Source organism: Grampus griseus, assembly GCF_964374135.1.
Source record: "Grampus griseus genome assembly, chromosome: 20".
Lineage (NCBI taxonomy): Eukaryota > Metazoa > Chordata > Mammalia > Artiodactyla > Delphinidae > Grampus > Grampus griseus.
The window spans coordinates 25,081,445-25,096,410 of record NC_139014.1 but is presented as its reverse complement, the minus strand read 5'-3'; the positions used below and the strand labels follow the sequence as shown (position 1 = coordinate 25,096,410).

The 14,966-nt window shown below is 40.1% G+C and overlaps 1 protein-coding gene across 2 annotated transcripts in view; it reads right to left on the bottom strand.

Annotated features, from left to right (window-relative positions):
• The window catches only part of UTP18 (UTP18 small subunit processome component), a 39,513-nt gene that overhangs the window by 14,893 nt on the left and 9,654 nt on the right, over nucleotides 1-14,966 (bottom strand). For both annotated transcript variants that reach the window (XM_082678824.1, XM_082678823.1), the window contains exons 5-10: nucleotides 13,573-13,661; nucleotides 11,909-12,034; nucleotides 10,921-11,095; nucleotides 5,013-5,113; nucleotides 4,633-4,723; nucleotides 1,807-1,930 (exon numbers count right to left, since the gene is read on the bottom strand). In XM_082678824.1, the coding sequence (XP_082534950.1) occupies nucleotides 1,807-1,930; nucleotides 4,633-4,723; nucleotides 5,013-5,113; nucleotides 10,921-11,095; nucleotides 11,909-12,034; nucleotides 13,573-13,661 (706 nt within the window). The remainder of the gene's footprint in view (nucleotides 1-1,806; nucleotides 1,931-4,632; nucleotides 4,724-5,012; nucleotides 5,114-10,920; nucleotides 11,096-11,908; nucleotides 12,035-13,572; nucleotides 13,662-14,966) is intronic.

Genomic DNA, 14,966 nt, shown 5'->3' with positions numbered 1-14,966 from the left:
TAATTCCCAGCAGCAAAGTCCAGGATAGAGAAATTTCACACCAGTACATGGAGAGGGGTAAGAGAGGGAGGTGCGAGGAAGGGAAGGAGCAGCCAGCCAACCAGTCAAGTGAGTTCAGTTTCTCCTACCTCTGCCCTGATTCCACCACCAACTCTTCCCCGTCTGTCTGATAACATGGGAAATTCCTCTAACAAGGGTTAAGGCCTTTCTTTCCAGGTTTAACAATAAAAACCTAATAATGGTCTTTGACCAAGCACATCAGAATTCAATTACACTGAAAGGCAATTAAAATCCAATGAGTTTAAACCACTAATACTAGATTCTTTCCTCTTTGGGCCCTTCAAAGGCGATTAATAAAAAGTGATACAAAAAAGAGAGGCAAGGACTAGAAAAAGATTAACTTCACAGATTTGAGTGAAGGTTATGTTTGTGCACTTATTCTTTCCCACATAAAGGCAAAAGCAGGTCTGCTTAAAATTATTTATAATTAATTTAAATACCAGTCTTCATTCTAAAGGAGCTTTAGTCTCAGAAGACCTGCTAATCATGAACTGCTGCCATAGTGCACAGTGCTCTAGCAACGCTGGGCTCAGGCTGCCCCACTGCCTATGGCAGACCCACGTGATGTTAGCCTGGCCTCCAAGCTCCACAGCCTGGTTCCACTTTCCTTTCTTCCCAGGCCCCAAGGTAGCTGCTGACCAATTTCCAAATGGTGGTAGGGATATTTATAAGCAGTTTCCCCAATTTTAACCTTTGAAGGAGTGAAATGAAGAAAAAGTGGTGAGTATGCTATAACGGCAAGACCCACTGGACCTCCCACCAAGGGAGAATTTGAAATCTCTTTATGGATCAATTGTGTTTAGTCTAAGAAAGTCATGAAGATTGACTTCTGAAAGTTCTAAAATTACAGGTGCTGATTAGTGATTTGGTAGGTTAAATCGTTTAGAATTACAGGTAAGTATCCAATACCCCCTCCTCCCACCCTGCATCTTTAAAATCAAGTAGGACAATAAAGCCATCTTTTCCCCAGTGTAATAACCATTTTTTTCAGCAATGACACAATAACATGTTCTAGATAATATTTTCAAAGTCTCTAAAATACTAACAACAGTGTTCCCAAAAAACATGTTTTTGGTTTATACCACCTAGCTAGCTAAAGGCAAAAATGCTTTAAGTATCTTTAAGACTTAAACAAATATTTCAAACATAAGAAAACATACCATAACATAAGGTAGTCCAGTATTTTCATTGCTAAAGAGCTGAAAAACTGCCATTAGTATTATTAAACACAAATATTAACAAATATTATTAAGACAATAAAATGTAAGACCTGGGTTTATTAATTTCATATTACTAGTTTATAAACAGAACTACTAGGCACCATTCAGTATACTCAATTCTTTTTTTTTTTTCTTTCTTTTTATAAGTTTATTTATTTTATTTTTGGCTGCGTTGGGTCTTCGTTGCTGCACACGGTCTTTCTCTGGTTGCAGCAAGCAGGGGCTACTCTTCGTTGTGGTGCGCGGGCTTCTCCTCGCGGTGACTTCTCTTGTTGAGGAGCAGGGGGTTCTAGGCACTTTAGTAGTCGTGGCTCGTGGACTCTAGAGTGCAGGCTCAGTAGTTGTGGTGCACGGGCTTAGTTGCTCCACGGCATGTGGATCTTCCCGGACCAGGGCTTGAACCCATATCCCCTGCATTGGCAGGCGGATTCTTAACCACTGCGCCACCAGGGAAGCCCCTCAATTCTTTAATATTTTCTCATTAGCAAAAGGTGATTAAAGGTTACCAGAACCTCAGTTTACTTACCCACAAGCCACATACTGTCCATTCCTAGACGTGGCAATGCTTAATCCATATAAACTGCCTTCATCAACAAATCTGTTAAGGCACTTCCTAGAGTTCACATCCCAAACATAAACGTCTCCATCCCCTGAATGAAACAGCCAAAAATTGGGTTTGGTTAATTTTGTTTTAAACTTGAAAGGCAAGTGAACTGACTATTCTTAGTCCCTCTTTAATAGTACAAGATACTACAAATAAAGACCTACTATATACTATAATTGTCCTAGGTCTAGAAAACTGGCCTAAAAATGTTTCTTGTATACATTTTCATATATAGAAAACTATATCCTCATTAGTCATTAATAAACAATATCTTTAGGTTTAGAGTGAAAATCACAAACTCTTGGCTTGAGTTGAACTTTCAGAAAAAGTTTCTACATTTCACTCAGATAAATTATTGGCGCAAAATTTGAAAAAACAAAAAACCCACCAGCAAAGGTTTTCCAACATCTATCAAGAGGTATCAGAGTACCAAACATGTAAGGCTAGGTGATCTAGATACCAAACTGAGGATGAAGTTGACGACAGAGGAGGAAATGAAGAACGAACTGCTCCAGACCAAAAGGAATTTATAGTTTAATTAAGGAGGTATGGATAATTTACTGTAGTAAGCACAAATAGTTTAGAGAAGGGAGAATGTGTGAAAGATAAAGGATATTAAATCTGATGAGAACACAAATATTTTCATGATAGAAATGGCCATCTAATTGCCAAAATCAGTCCTCCTTTTTTCTCTCTCCTATACACTCAATATTGATGATCACCCCCTTCCTCACACCCATTATAGATGTGTATAATGACCCTATACCCATCTCAAAGATGGCTCCTCACTCATGTATTTCATCTTTCTTTTATGTGGATATTGCTCTAACGTTCACCCTTCTATACTATTATCCTTCCAATGAGAATTCAATGAATCTCACTGTTTCAACTGTTTCATTAAGAAACAAAATTTCCCAGGCTGGCATAAGGGTTTAGGTTAGGTAGAAGTAAAATATGTATTTAGAAAAAATTTAATAGGCTCAAATTTTAAAAACTTTATGTCTGTCTGTAGGGTAATGGTACGATAAAGGAAGGGGTTTAAAGATCAGCCTAGCTAGCAACAGACTAAAATGGGAACAGAAGGGATCAAGGGCAGGAAGACCATCTAGAAAGCAAGTGTATTAGATGGTCATAAGTTGATGTTGACTTAAGAAGCAATAATTAATCCAAGAGAAAACAAAAAGAAAAAACTGGTTCAGCTAAAAAGATAAAAGGTAAATTCTTTCTTCAACACTCCTATCAAAATATTCTTTATATATATAAAACAATAAATATGAACAATATGCCACCAATAACATAAATCACTCCTTACAGAAGAAGGAAAGGAGGAAGGGGAGGGGGGAGAACACCAATCAAAATATAGGTAACCCCTAACTTACCAAGGTTCAACTTTTCATTACTCCTTCTCTGATTTTAGGACCTTTCTTATGGTAAATTAGACCTCCATGGTACTAACCTAATTTGTAAATATTTAACATCTATATCCAATTCATATAACCAAATCTCAGTATCTGTGCTGACCCTTCAACTCTTCTCCCCAACTCTGACTCTCCCAGGATCCAAGGGCCATTTCATTAGGAGCATTATTTCTCTGAACCAATGTTTATTCCTCACCCCTCATAAAACCTAGCATATTAATTAATAGAGACTATATATGCTGCTGACATTCTTATATTATTGGATTAAAAACATACAAATGTAAGTAACTCAACCTTGTGAAAGTTTGATTCTGGGCCAAAACCAAAACAAAAATTAAAGTTAATGCTAAACTTAATCCTTTTTTTAAAAAAAGTTATGAATAGATTGAAGAATAATACTCACTGGCAGAACCACTCTAATTCCTCCCACTACCAAACAGCATGAACTACGCTGAGCTTGTGATGGTCCCCAAGATCCTTTAGGAAAAGGCGTAAGAGTCACAGGACAGTCAGAAAGGCCAGCAGAAAAGCACAAGATTAGAGACTGTCAGGAATGATAAAGGGTTGGTTGGTAGTACTAAAGAAATGTCAGAATGAGATCAGAATTGTTTTCAGTCAATAATGAATAAAATTCCAAACATTATCCAAGTCAAAAGAGGCTAATAGAAGTGATGATTCTAAGTAACTTTCAAAAAGAAAGTAAGAAAGTCTCAGAATAAATCATCTTTTAAAATGCATTTTCTGGGGACTTCCCTGATGGTGCAGTGGTTAAGAATCTGCCTGCCAACGCAGGAGACACGGGTTTGATCCCTGGTCCGGGAGGATCCCACATGCCACGGAGCAACTAAGCCCGTGCACCAAAAACTACTGAGCCTGTGCTCTAGAGCCCGCGAGCCACAACTACTGAGTTCGCATGCCACAACTACTGAAGCCCACACACCTAGAGCCCGTGCTCTGCAACAAGAGAAGCCACTGCAGTGAGAAGCCCACGCACCACAACGAAGAGCAGCCCCCGCTCGCCACAACTAGAGAAAGCCCGCGCGGCAACGAAGACCCAACATAGTCAAAAATTAACTAATTAATTAAATAAAATGCATTTTCTTCCCATCTTTTCCCCAAACAGTGCATGTTAAGTGGTTAACCCTTCACCATTACTAGTTAGTAAATGAGAAGGCAAACAGCAATGAAAAATGAATTGTAAAAATAAAAATGATTTTCTTACTAACACAAAAAAGTCTAAAATCAAACACAGTTTTGGTTAAAGTTGGTATTTAAACACACCCAAAGCTTCAGAGAAGCTTCGGATCATCTTATCATTAACTTAACTTACCTGAAGATGCATATACTTTCTTACTGTCTGAAGAGAATGTGGATGCTGCAATCCTTCCATTAATTTTCATACTACCAAGTAGCTCTTTAGTCTGGAAGAACAATAAATATTATTTATCAAATTGTTAGGCGCTGCAGAGAAGAATCACAACGTGCAGAATAAAAGCAATCTAGTTCTCTATTTTGAGCACCTACTCAACTTTGTTTTTCCCTACCCTCAAAAAAAAAATTCTTCCCGAACTGCCCACAACTTCTCCCGAAGTCTCAATATGTTCCTCTACTTGAGATGCAGATTTAAGGACACCATGAGTTATGGTTCAAGACCATCCCTACACTAATGTCTTATCCTAGAAGAACAAGCAACAGGTAATAATGGTTCACCTTCATTGACAGCAAGTGAAAATATCCAGCAACACCATTTATAAGCAAAAAGGACCCATCTGGGGAGACTTCGAAGCTCCTCACTATCTTCTCCTTCAAACCTAAGAAAAGAGATGAATCAATAAGGATTAATGGTTTACAGTAAAGCTTTCACTGACAATTGAGAGTTCCTTACTTTTTAAGTGCCTTAAATAAAACATGGGCTCAGACTCTGAATAAGTCTGACCCCATGCATCACTGAGTATGACCGAAATACAAGGTCACTACAAAATGCTTAGCAAACTTCTGTTCTTTGTCTTGGTTAACATTCACCATTCTAATTACAGGCCTGAGAGCCAGCTCTCCAACCAGTAAACTTATCGACTAATTTTCCAAATGTAAACAGTAATACCTGTAAGTAACTAAAAGGATAAATTATACTTCTTTGTCAAAACGTTCATCACCAGAACGAAAACACACTGCCACAGAAACAGCTAAAACACAGTAACATGCAGAAACTAGTTGCTAGCCAGCTACTAAACATCCCATGATGAATGGGAGTCTAATTCTTAACTTTGTGGATCAAAAAGAAAAAACAAAACAAAACCATGTGTCAGTAGTGTATTCAAGAATTGATAAAGAAGAAGTAAAGTTGTCACTTTACTTTTTTGCAGATGACACGATACTATACATAGAGAATCCTAAAGATGCTACCAGAAAACTACTAGAGCTAATCAATGAATTTGGTAAAGCAGCAGGATACAAAATTAATGCACAAAAATCTCTGGCATTCCTATACACTAATGATGAAAAATCTGGAAGTGAAATTAAGAAAACACTCACATTTACCACTGTCACAAAAAGAATAAAATATCTAGGAATATACCTAAGGAGACAAAAGACCTGTATGCAGAAAATTATAAGACACTGATGAAAGAAATTAAAGATGATACAAATAGATGGAGAGATATACCATGTTCTTGGATTGGGAGAATCAACATTGTGAAAATGACTCTACTACCCAAAGCAAACTACAGATTCAATGCAATCCCTAGCAAACTACCACTGGCATTTTTCACAGAACTAGAACAAAAAATTTCACAATTTGTATGGAAACACAAAAGACCCCGAATAGCCAAAGCAATCTTGAAAAACGGAGCTGGAGGAATCAGGCTCCCTGACTTCAGACTATACTACAAAGCTACAGTAATCAAGACAGTATGGTACTGGCACAAAAACAGAAAGACAGATCAATGGACAAGATAGAAAGCCCAGAGATAAACCCACGCACATATGGTCACCTTATCTTTGATAAAGGAGGCAGGAATGTACAGTGGAGAAAGGAGAACCTCTTCAATAAGTCGTGCTGGGAAAACTGGACAGGTACATGTAAAAGTATGAGATTAGATCACTCCCTAACACCATACACAAAAATAAGCTCAAAATGGATTAAAGACCTAAATGTAAGGCCAGAAACTATCAAACTCTTAGAGGAAAACACAGGCAGAACACTCTATGACATAAATCACAGCAAGATCCTTTCTGATCCACCTCCTAGAGTAATGGAAATAAAAACAAAAATAAACAAATGGGACCTAATGAAACTTCAAAGCTTTTGCACAGCAAAGGAAACCATAAACAAGACCAAAAGACAACCCTCAGAATGGGAGAAAATATTTGCAAATGAAGCAACTGACAAAGGATTAATCTCCAGAATTTACAAGCAGCTCATGCAGCTCAATAACAAAAAAACAAACAACGCAAAAATGGGCAGAAGACCTAAATAGACATTTCTCCAAAGAAGATATACAGACTGCCAACAAACACATGAAAGAATGCTCAACATCATTAATCATTAGACAAATGAAAATCAAAACTACAATGAGATATCATCTCACACCAGTCAGAATGGCCATCACCAAAAAATCTAGAAACAATAAATGCTGGAGAGGGTGTGGAGAAAAGGGAACACTCTTGCACTCCTGGTAGGAATGTGATTTGGTACAGCCACTACGGAGAACAGTATGGAGGGTCCTTAAAAAACTACAAATAGAACTACCATATGACCCAGCAATCCCACTACTGGGCATATACCCTGAGAAAACCAAAATTCAAAAAGAGTCATGTACCAAAATGTTCATTGCAGTTCTATTTACAATAGCCCGGAGATGGAAACAACCTAAGTGCCCATCATCGGATGAATGGATAAAGAAGATGTGGCACATATATACAATGGAATATTACTCAGCCATAAAAAGAAACGAAATTGAGCTATTTGTAATGAGGTGGATAGACCTAGAGTCTGTCATACAGAGTGAAGTAAGTCAGAAAGAAAAAGACAAATACTGTATGCTAACACATATATATGGAATTTAAGAAAAAAAAATGTCATGAAGAACCTAGGGGTAAGACAGAAATAAAGACACAGACCTACTGGAGAACGGACTTGAAGATATGGGGAGGGGAAAGGGTGAGCTGTGACAGGGCGAGTGAGTCATGGACATATACACACTAACAAACGTAAGGTAGACAGCTAGTGGGAAGCAGCCGCATGGCACAGGGATATTGGCTCGGTGCTTTGTGACCACCTGGAGGGGTGGGATAGGGAGGGTGGGAGGGAGGGAGACGCAAGAGGTAAGAGATATGGGAACATATGTATATGTATAACTGATCCACTTTGTTATAAAGCAGAAACTAACAAAAAAAAAAAATTGAAGCCTGACAAAATTTATAACATGGCCTTGAGAAAGAAGATACAGAGCTTTAAAGACATCAGGTGTAAATGTTTCTATGGATTAGGGAATGAGTTTTTTTTTTTTTTTTGGACACCCCACACAGCATGTGGGATCTGAGTTCCCAGACCAGGGATCGAAACCACGCCCCCTGCATTGGAAGCACGGAGTCTTAACCACTGGACCGCCAGGAAGTCCCAGGAATGAGATTTTTAGGTCAACTGCTGAGCAACTGATAGATAAGAAAAGAATGGCCAATTTAATTAGAATAGAACCAAATTCCATAGGATGGGAAGTGAACTGGTGCTTAGTTACAATCTTCTAAAAAATTCTTTTAATATTTTAGAACCCTTGAGCTTACAGAAAGAGAAAACTAAGGCTCAGCAATGACCATATGCCTATAAATCAAAATGGCTGCCTGACTAACTGAATTCCCAAATGGTCAAATTCTTTGTGTTTTCCTAGAACAAGAGAGCTCCCTTAAGAACTGCCCTTCTGGGACTTCCCTGGTGGTCCAGTGGTAGAGAATCCACCTTGCACTGCAGGGGACAGGGGTTAGATCCCTGATCAGGGAACTAAGATTCCACATGCCTCGGGGCAACTAAGCCCACGCACCCCAACTACTGAGCTCAGGCACCTCAACTAGAGAGCCTGTATGCTGCAAACTACAGAGCCCATGCGCTCTGGAGCCTATGTCCCATGCACCACAACTAGAGAGAGAAACCCCACATGCCACGACTAGAGAGAAGCCTGCACGCTGCAAGAGAAGATCCCACATGCCTCAACGAAGATCCCGTGTGCCGCAACTAAGACCCAATGCAGCCAAAAATAAAATAAAATAAATAAATAATAAATAAATCTTTAAAAAAAAAAAAGAACTATTCTAGGGACTTCCCTGGTGGTCCAGTGGTTAAGACTCGGTGCTCCCAATGCAGGCAGCCCGGGTTCGATCCCTGGTCAGGGAACTAGATTCCACGTGCCACAAATAAAGAGTCCACATGCCACGACTAAAAGATTCCCGCATGCCGCAACGAAGATCTTGCATGCGGCAACAAAGATCCCACATGCCACAACTAAGACCCGGCACAGATGGATAGATATAGATAAAAGAACTGTCCTTCTAAATGATGCAACAGAAACTGCTTCTGAACTTTGAAATAGTAATCTGTGGTTCTTAACCTTTCTGTGTGCCAGTCTGGTGAAGTGTATGATACCCTTCTCAAAATAATGGTTGTTTAAAACTTTCGTAACTGAAGGAAATGCTAAATTTCATTTAGAGATTAGTGAAAATAAAGATGGAATGTTTTTCCTATCCAGCTTCACAGACCCCTGAATTTTGAGAGTCCACGGACCCCACTTTAAAAGCCCTGACAGGTTAGTGGAAGGAACCATCAAAGTGGAATTCTTCAGAATGCATCAATTCTGAATTCTTCATTTTTCAGACTTGTATTTGCAAGAACCAAGAGCTCACATACATGTAAGGCTTGCACATCCTAACTTGTCAGCAATTTTCCCCCTTGTTCTACTGTCCTTAATTTCGAGTTATGAATACTGTTTTATAATCACGAGACTGAGAATTATATTCAATAACACCACCACAAGAAGAAATACATTTGATTTACTATTATAATTATCATTATTACCAAGTTATGCTTATTGAGGAAAGAGAAGGAAAAATATTAAAAGGCAAAGATAAATGCCATGTCTTAGAAGAATCCGGTGATCAGATGCACACCCCTGCACACCAGCAGATCCACAGTGCACATCACTAACTACTGGATCTCAGCCACCCCTGGTTTGCTTTTCCCAAGAGGATGCAAGGCAAGGAAGGACCAGAGCACATTCCTTTTGATTAGCGGAATGACATTTAAGAATAATAACTACTACATGTTGTTTTCTATTTCAATATGGGGAGACAGTTTAAGGTTTTCCAACTCAAAGGGAAGTCCATGGACCAGTAGCATCAGCAGCATCTGAGAACTTGTTAGAAATGCAGAATCAGGCCCGCCTCAGAACAACAGAATCAGAGTCTGCATTTTAACAGGATCCCCAGGTGATTCGTATGCACATTAATGTTTAAGAAGCACTGATTTAAAGCATAAATAGATAAATTAAAACCGCCCTTGGAGGGCTTCCCTGGTGGCGCAGTGACTGAGAGTCCGCCTGCCGATGCAGGGGACACAGGTTCGTGCCCCGGTCCGGGAAGATCCCACGTGCCGTGGAGCGGCTGGGCCCGTGAGCCATGGCCACTGAGCCTGCGCGTCCGGAGCCTGTGCTCCGCAATGGGAGAGAAAGAAAAAAAAAAAAAGAAAAAACCCCTTGGAAAGGATCACTGAAAGTGTCAGGAACACAGGAAAGACCAGACCAGAAACACTGAAAATAAACTTCATAAATGTTTCTAAAGTTGGCCTTACTCACTTTTAACCACTAGCAGAAAAAAGGCTGTACAGAGCAACCTGTAACCTTTACAGCCCCACATATGTGCAATTTAACAGGGAGACTGCCAGCAAGCTGTAGCGTATGACAACACCTCCCAAGATTTATAATGTTAACCCAACCAACTTCATTACAAGGACTTTAGTTCCCAAAGGATTCATGAAGGTGTCATTATATTTTTGAGGTAATGGGAGTAGGAGAATGCAGAAGACGAGATAAGGCAGAGGAAAGATAAATTTTTATCTGATAAAAAAAGATGTATTATTTAAGTAGTTCATTCTTCAAAATACATTACAAATTCCAAAAGCAGTGCTTTATTTCCTTTAAACGTAAACCAAAATTGTATTATAACAAACAGCAGAAGAACTGGAGGGCACCCAAATTACAGATCAGAGGAGTGAAATAATTTGTCCAAGGCAGTAGAACCCAGGTCTTCTAGCTCCCAGGCTCATGTTCTTTCTGCTACAGCAACTGCTAATTTTACAGCCAAGTATTTGCAACTGCTTTTCTGGTCTAGGGGAATATATATTTGCAAATTATGATTTTCTTCCCATAGGTACTCAGTAAAAAGTCAGTTCACTTTTTTCAAACAGGTTATCTCAACAACACGACATTTTCCAAATACTAAAACCAAAGAAATCCTTATTTTTAATAATTCTATGGGGAGGAAAAAAAGTGGTTGTAATACTGTTAAACAAACTCAACTATGGGCTGGGGGGGAGGGAGGTGCGTGTCAGCTATATGTTCATTAGAAACCTTACCTCTTACTTGATGCACAGGAATTAGCTTTCCAGCCAGCATATCATAGACATAAAGAACCTTGCTGTGAGTACTCGTGGCTAAAACCTCTTCTCCATTAGCATTAAAACAAGCTTTAAAGATTGGAAACTTTTCCAAATAGATGCTCTGAATCTTAGGATTTGTTTTTCCATCAACCTATAAGGAAGTACAAATATTCCTTTTGATTATTTCCACAGACCATGTAAGCTGATTGTAAACATTTTTCACTACAAGTCTTTTTTTTAAAATTTATTTATTTATTTTTGGCTGCAGTGGGCCTTCATCGCTGTGCACGGACTTTCTCTAGTTGCAGCGAGTGGGGGCTACTCCTCATTGCAGTGCACGGGCTTCTCATTGTGGTGGCTTCTCTTGTTGTGGAGCAAGGGCTCTAGGCACATGGGTTTCAGTAGTTGTGGCACGTGGACTCAGTAGTTGTGGCTCATGGGCACTAGAGCACAGGCTCAGTAGTTGTGGTGCACAGGCTTAGCTGCTCTGCGGCATGTAGGATCTTCCGGGACCAGGGATCAAACCCGTGTCCCCTGCATTGGCAGGCGGATTCTTAACCGCTGTGCCACCAGGGAAGTCCCTACAAGTCTTCATTTAAAAATGCATACCTGGGGCTTCCCTGGTGGCACAGTGTCTTTCCCTGGAAAGTCATTTCTAGGGCATCAAGTGAGTAGAAAGGTGCCACTTTAGGTAAGATGGCGAGGAAAGACATTTCTAGGGCGTCATGTGAGCAGAAAAGTAAGAATGAGGGTTTCCCTGGTGGCGCAGTGGTTGAGAGTCCACCTGCCGATGCAGGGGACGTTGGTTTGTGCCCCGGTCCGGGAAGATCCCACATGCCGCGGAGCGGCTGGGCCCATGAGCCACGGCCGCTGAGCCTGCGCGTCCGGAGCCTGTGCTCCGCAACGGGAGAGGCCACAACAGTGAGAGGCCCGGGTACCGCAGAAAAAAAAAAAAAAAGCATACCTGAAATAGCGATACAGCATTATCTACTCCAGCGACCATCACAACCTGTGCACGAGGATGGAACTGCACAGACGAGATCCGAGCAGTAGTAGGACGTTCAGCATTAGCCTGCTGGCAGTGCTTCATCTACAGAAAAATAAAGCTGGGATTTTATCAATTCGAATGGGTTAACATTATTTTCTTTAAAGCATGAAGACACTATAAAGTAGTTTACAATGCAGAAGAAAGTGCACTGGAAGAGTAACCAGAAGACCACAGCTCTGCTACCAACTAGTATTCTAGTACAGCGCCTTACCATACAAGAATCCATTTTTCGGGGGCTTCCACTACATTGAAAATGCAATTACATAAAAAACACAGTATCGTATGATGTTTTCTTTGTAACCCCTGAAGATAAATTTTTGTGGTGACTACATTTTCAATGGAGGTGAATTCACCCTATGAGGAGCTAAATGAATTATCTGCACAGGGTGGGGAGTGACAGAATCACTCTAATAATTTACCATAATAAGGTCCCCTCTCACCATCTAAATTCGCATGCTACCCTTTTATAATGGGGAAAATTATGTCAAAGAGAGAACTGTTCATTTGGCATATATTTAACTGAAGCAAGTGCTGGGTAGGCACTTGGTTACCACAATGAACAAGTGAGACACAGTGATGAGTTAGACAGTAACTAGAGTAAGCCACTTCAGATAGGATGGCAAGGAAAGACATTTCTAGGGCATCATGTGAGCAGAAAGGTGCCACTTTAGGTAAGATGGTGAGGAAAGACATTTCTAGGGCGTCATGTGAGCAGAAAAGTAAGAATGAGGGCTTCGCTGGTGGCGCAGTGGTTGAGAGTCCGCCTGCCGATGCAGGGGACGTGGGTTCGTGCCCCGGTCTGGGAAGATTCCACATGCCGCGGAGCGGCTGGGCCTGTGAGCCATGGCCGCTGAGCCTGCGCATCCGGAGCCGGTGCTCCACAACGGGAGAGGCCACAACAGTGAGAGACCCGCGTACCGGGGGAAAAAAAAAAAAAAAAGTAAGAATGAGTTGGCCACTGGCAGTGCTTAAAGAACACATGGAGGGATGAGCAAGAGCAAGGGTTCAGGGGCAAGAAAGAACTTGGCATGTGCCAGAAACAGAAAGAAGGCCTGTGTGGCATGAGTAAGGAGTAAGAGGAAAAGGCATCAGATGAAGCTGAAGACATCGGCAAAGGCCAGATTCTGTGAAGGGCAGTGTAGACTATGGTAAGGAATTCAGAAGTTTTCAAAGAGCAATGAAAAGTGACAGGACATGATATTTTATTTTTAACAGATCCCTCAGGCTACTATAGGAAGAACAGTTTAGGAAGAAGGAAAGTTGAAGTGGAGAATCTAGCCACAAAGCTGTTGCTATGCACTGGGCGAGAGATGAGAGCAGCATGAACAAGGCTGGTGCCAACAGAAGGAACAAGAAATGCAAAAGGAGGAAGCAAATAACATTCCTAAAAAATTCCTGGGAACATAATTTAATCTTGTTTTTGCAAAAGGTAAAAAACCTAACACAAATATTTACCAAGGCAAAATGATAGCAAGCACATTTAATCCCACAGATAACAGGAATCCATACATTTGTAACTGGGAAGTATATTGGATTTCAGAGGTAATTAGTTGGATTGACCCAATTTTACTGATTCTCACCTTTAAGATTCCTTTAGGAAGAGAGGTTGATGTGGATATGAAATTCCCAGTCCTTTGCAACAAATCATCTTCATCCTCTTCACTTTCATCTAAATCAAACAAACCCATAGGCTGATCTTCAGAATCAATGAGATGGCCATTACCTATCCCAAACATCTATATTTCAAACTTCAACTCCCCTCCCAGTCTCCCAACCTCAATCGTTTTATTTAAGCTGCAACTGGTAAAAGTAAAACAGCAAAATAAATTTGAAGGAGAGGAAAACGATGACAAGACCTCCATGTATATGGTTAAAATCAACGCCTGACTCTGGAACAAAAGACACGCATTCACTACAGTGACTAAAACAACACGAAATGAAGATGAAACGGAGTCAGCATTCAACTTAAAAAGAGAAACTCGTAACAGTGGCAAGATGGGCAACAGGATGAACAGCAGATCCAGCTTAACAACTCACAGGAAAAAGAACTAGAACTTTTAGCTGACTGAAACAACAATGCCAGCAAACTGTGTATCAAAACTTCCAAGAGAGGTAATAGGGCTGCTTTTCCCCTGGAGATGACTGACGATTCTAGCAAAGAAAGCTGAGAAGCTAAGCAGAGTGTTTAAAACACTTGTAGGGTTAAGAGAGCAAAAACTAGTACCAAAAGCCCTCTAAGGTTCCTAAGGAGTCTGGTAAACCACCAGGCTCTGGATTGTTGCCACAAAAGGCTATACATAAAATTAAAGGTGAAATCAAAGAATTACGAGAAAATCTCCCAAGAACGGAAACCCGGCATTGAATCCTCACACTCTCTCACTAGAATAAGATGTTCTAGGATTGCTAGTGCCCACTGCCCAACCACCTACCCAAAAACAAACATACAAATTCTCTGGAGAAAGATACCATTGTCCTAGACCTCTAGTTAATCAATACTATTTCTCATATACAATGCCCACCACTCAATGACATATAACCAGGTAAATAATGACAAGGTAAGATAACTTAACTGAAAACCTAAAGAAAAACAAACAATCCTCACAGGAGATCTAGATAATGAAGTTATCAGACATAAAATTTTTAAATATTACATTTAAAACTCATAGAAAAAGAGATCAGGTCTGTGGTTACCAGAGATGGAGGGTAACGTGAGGGGAATTGGATGAAGACAGTCAAAAGGTACCAACTTCCAGTTATAAGAAATAAGTACTAGGGATATAATGTACAACGTGATAAATATAACTCTGCTGTATGTTATATATGAAAGGTGTTGACAGTAAATCCTAAGACTTCTCACCACAAGAAAAAATACTTCTTTTCTACTTCTTTAATTTTTATCTATTTTTATCATGAGATGATGGATGTTCACTGAACTTACTGAGGTAATCATTTCATGATGTATGTAAGTCAAATC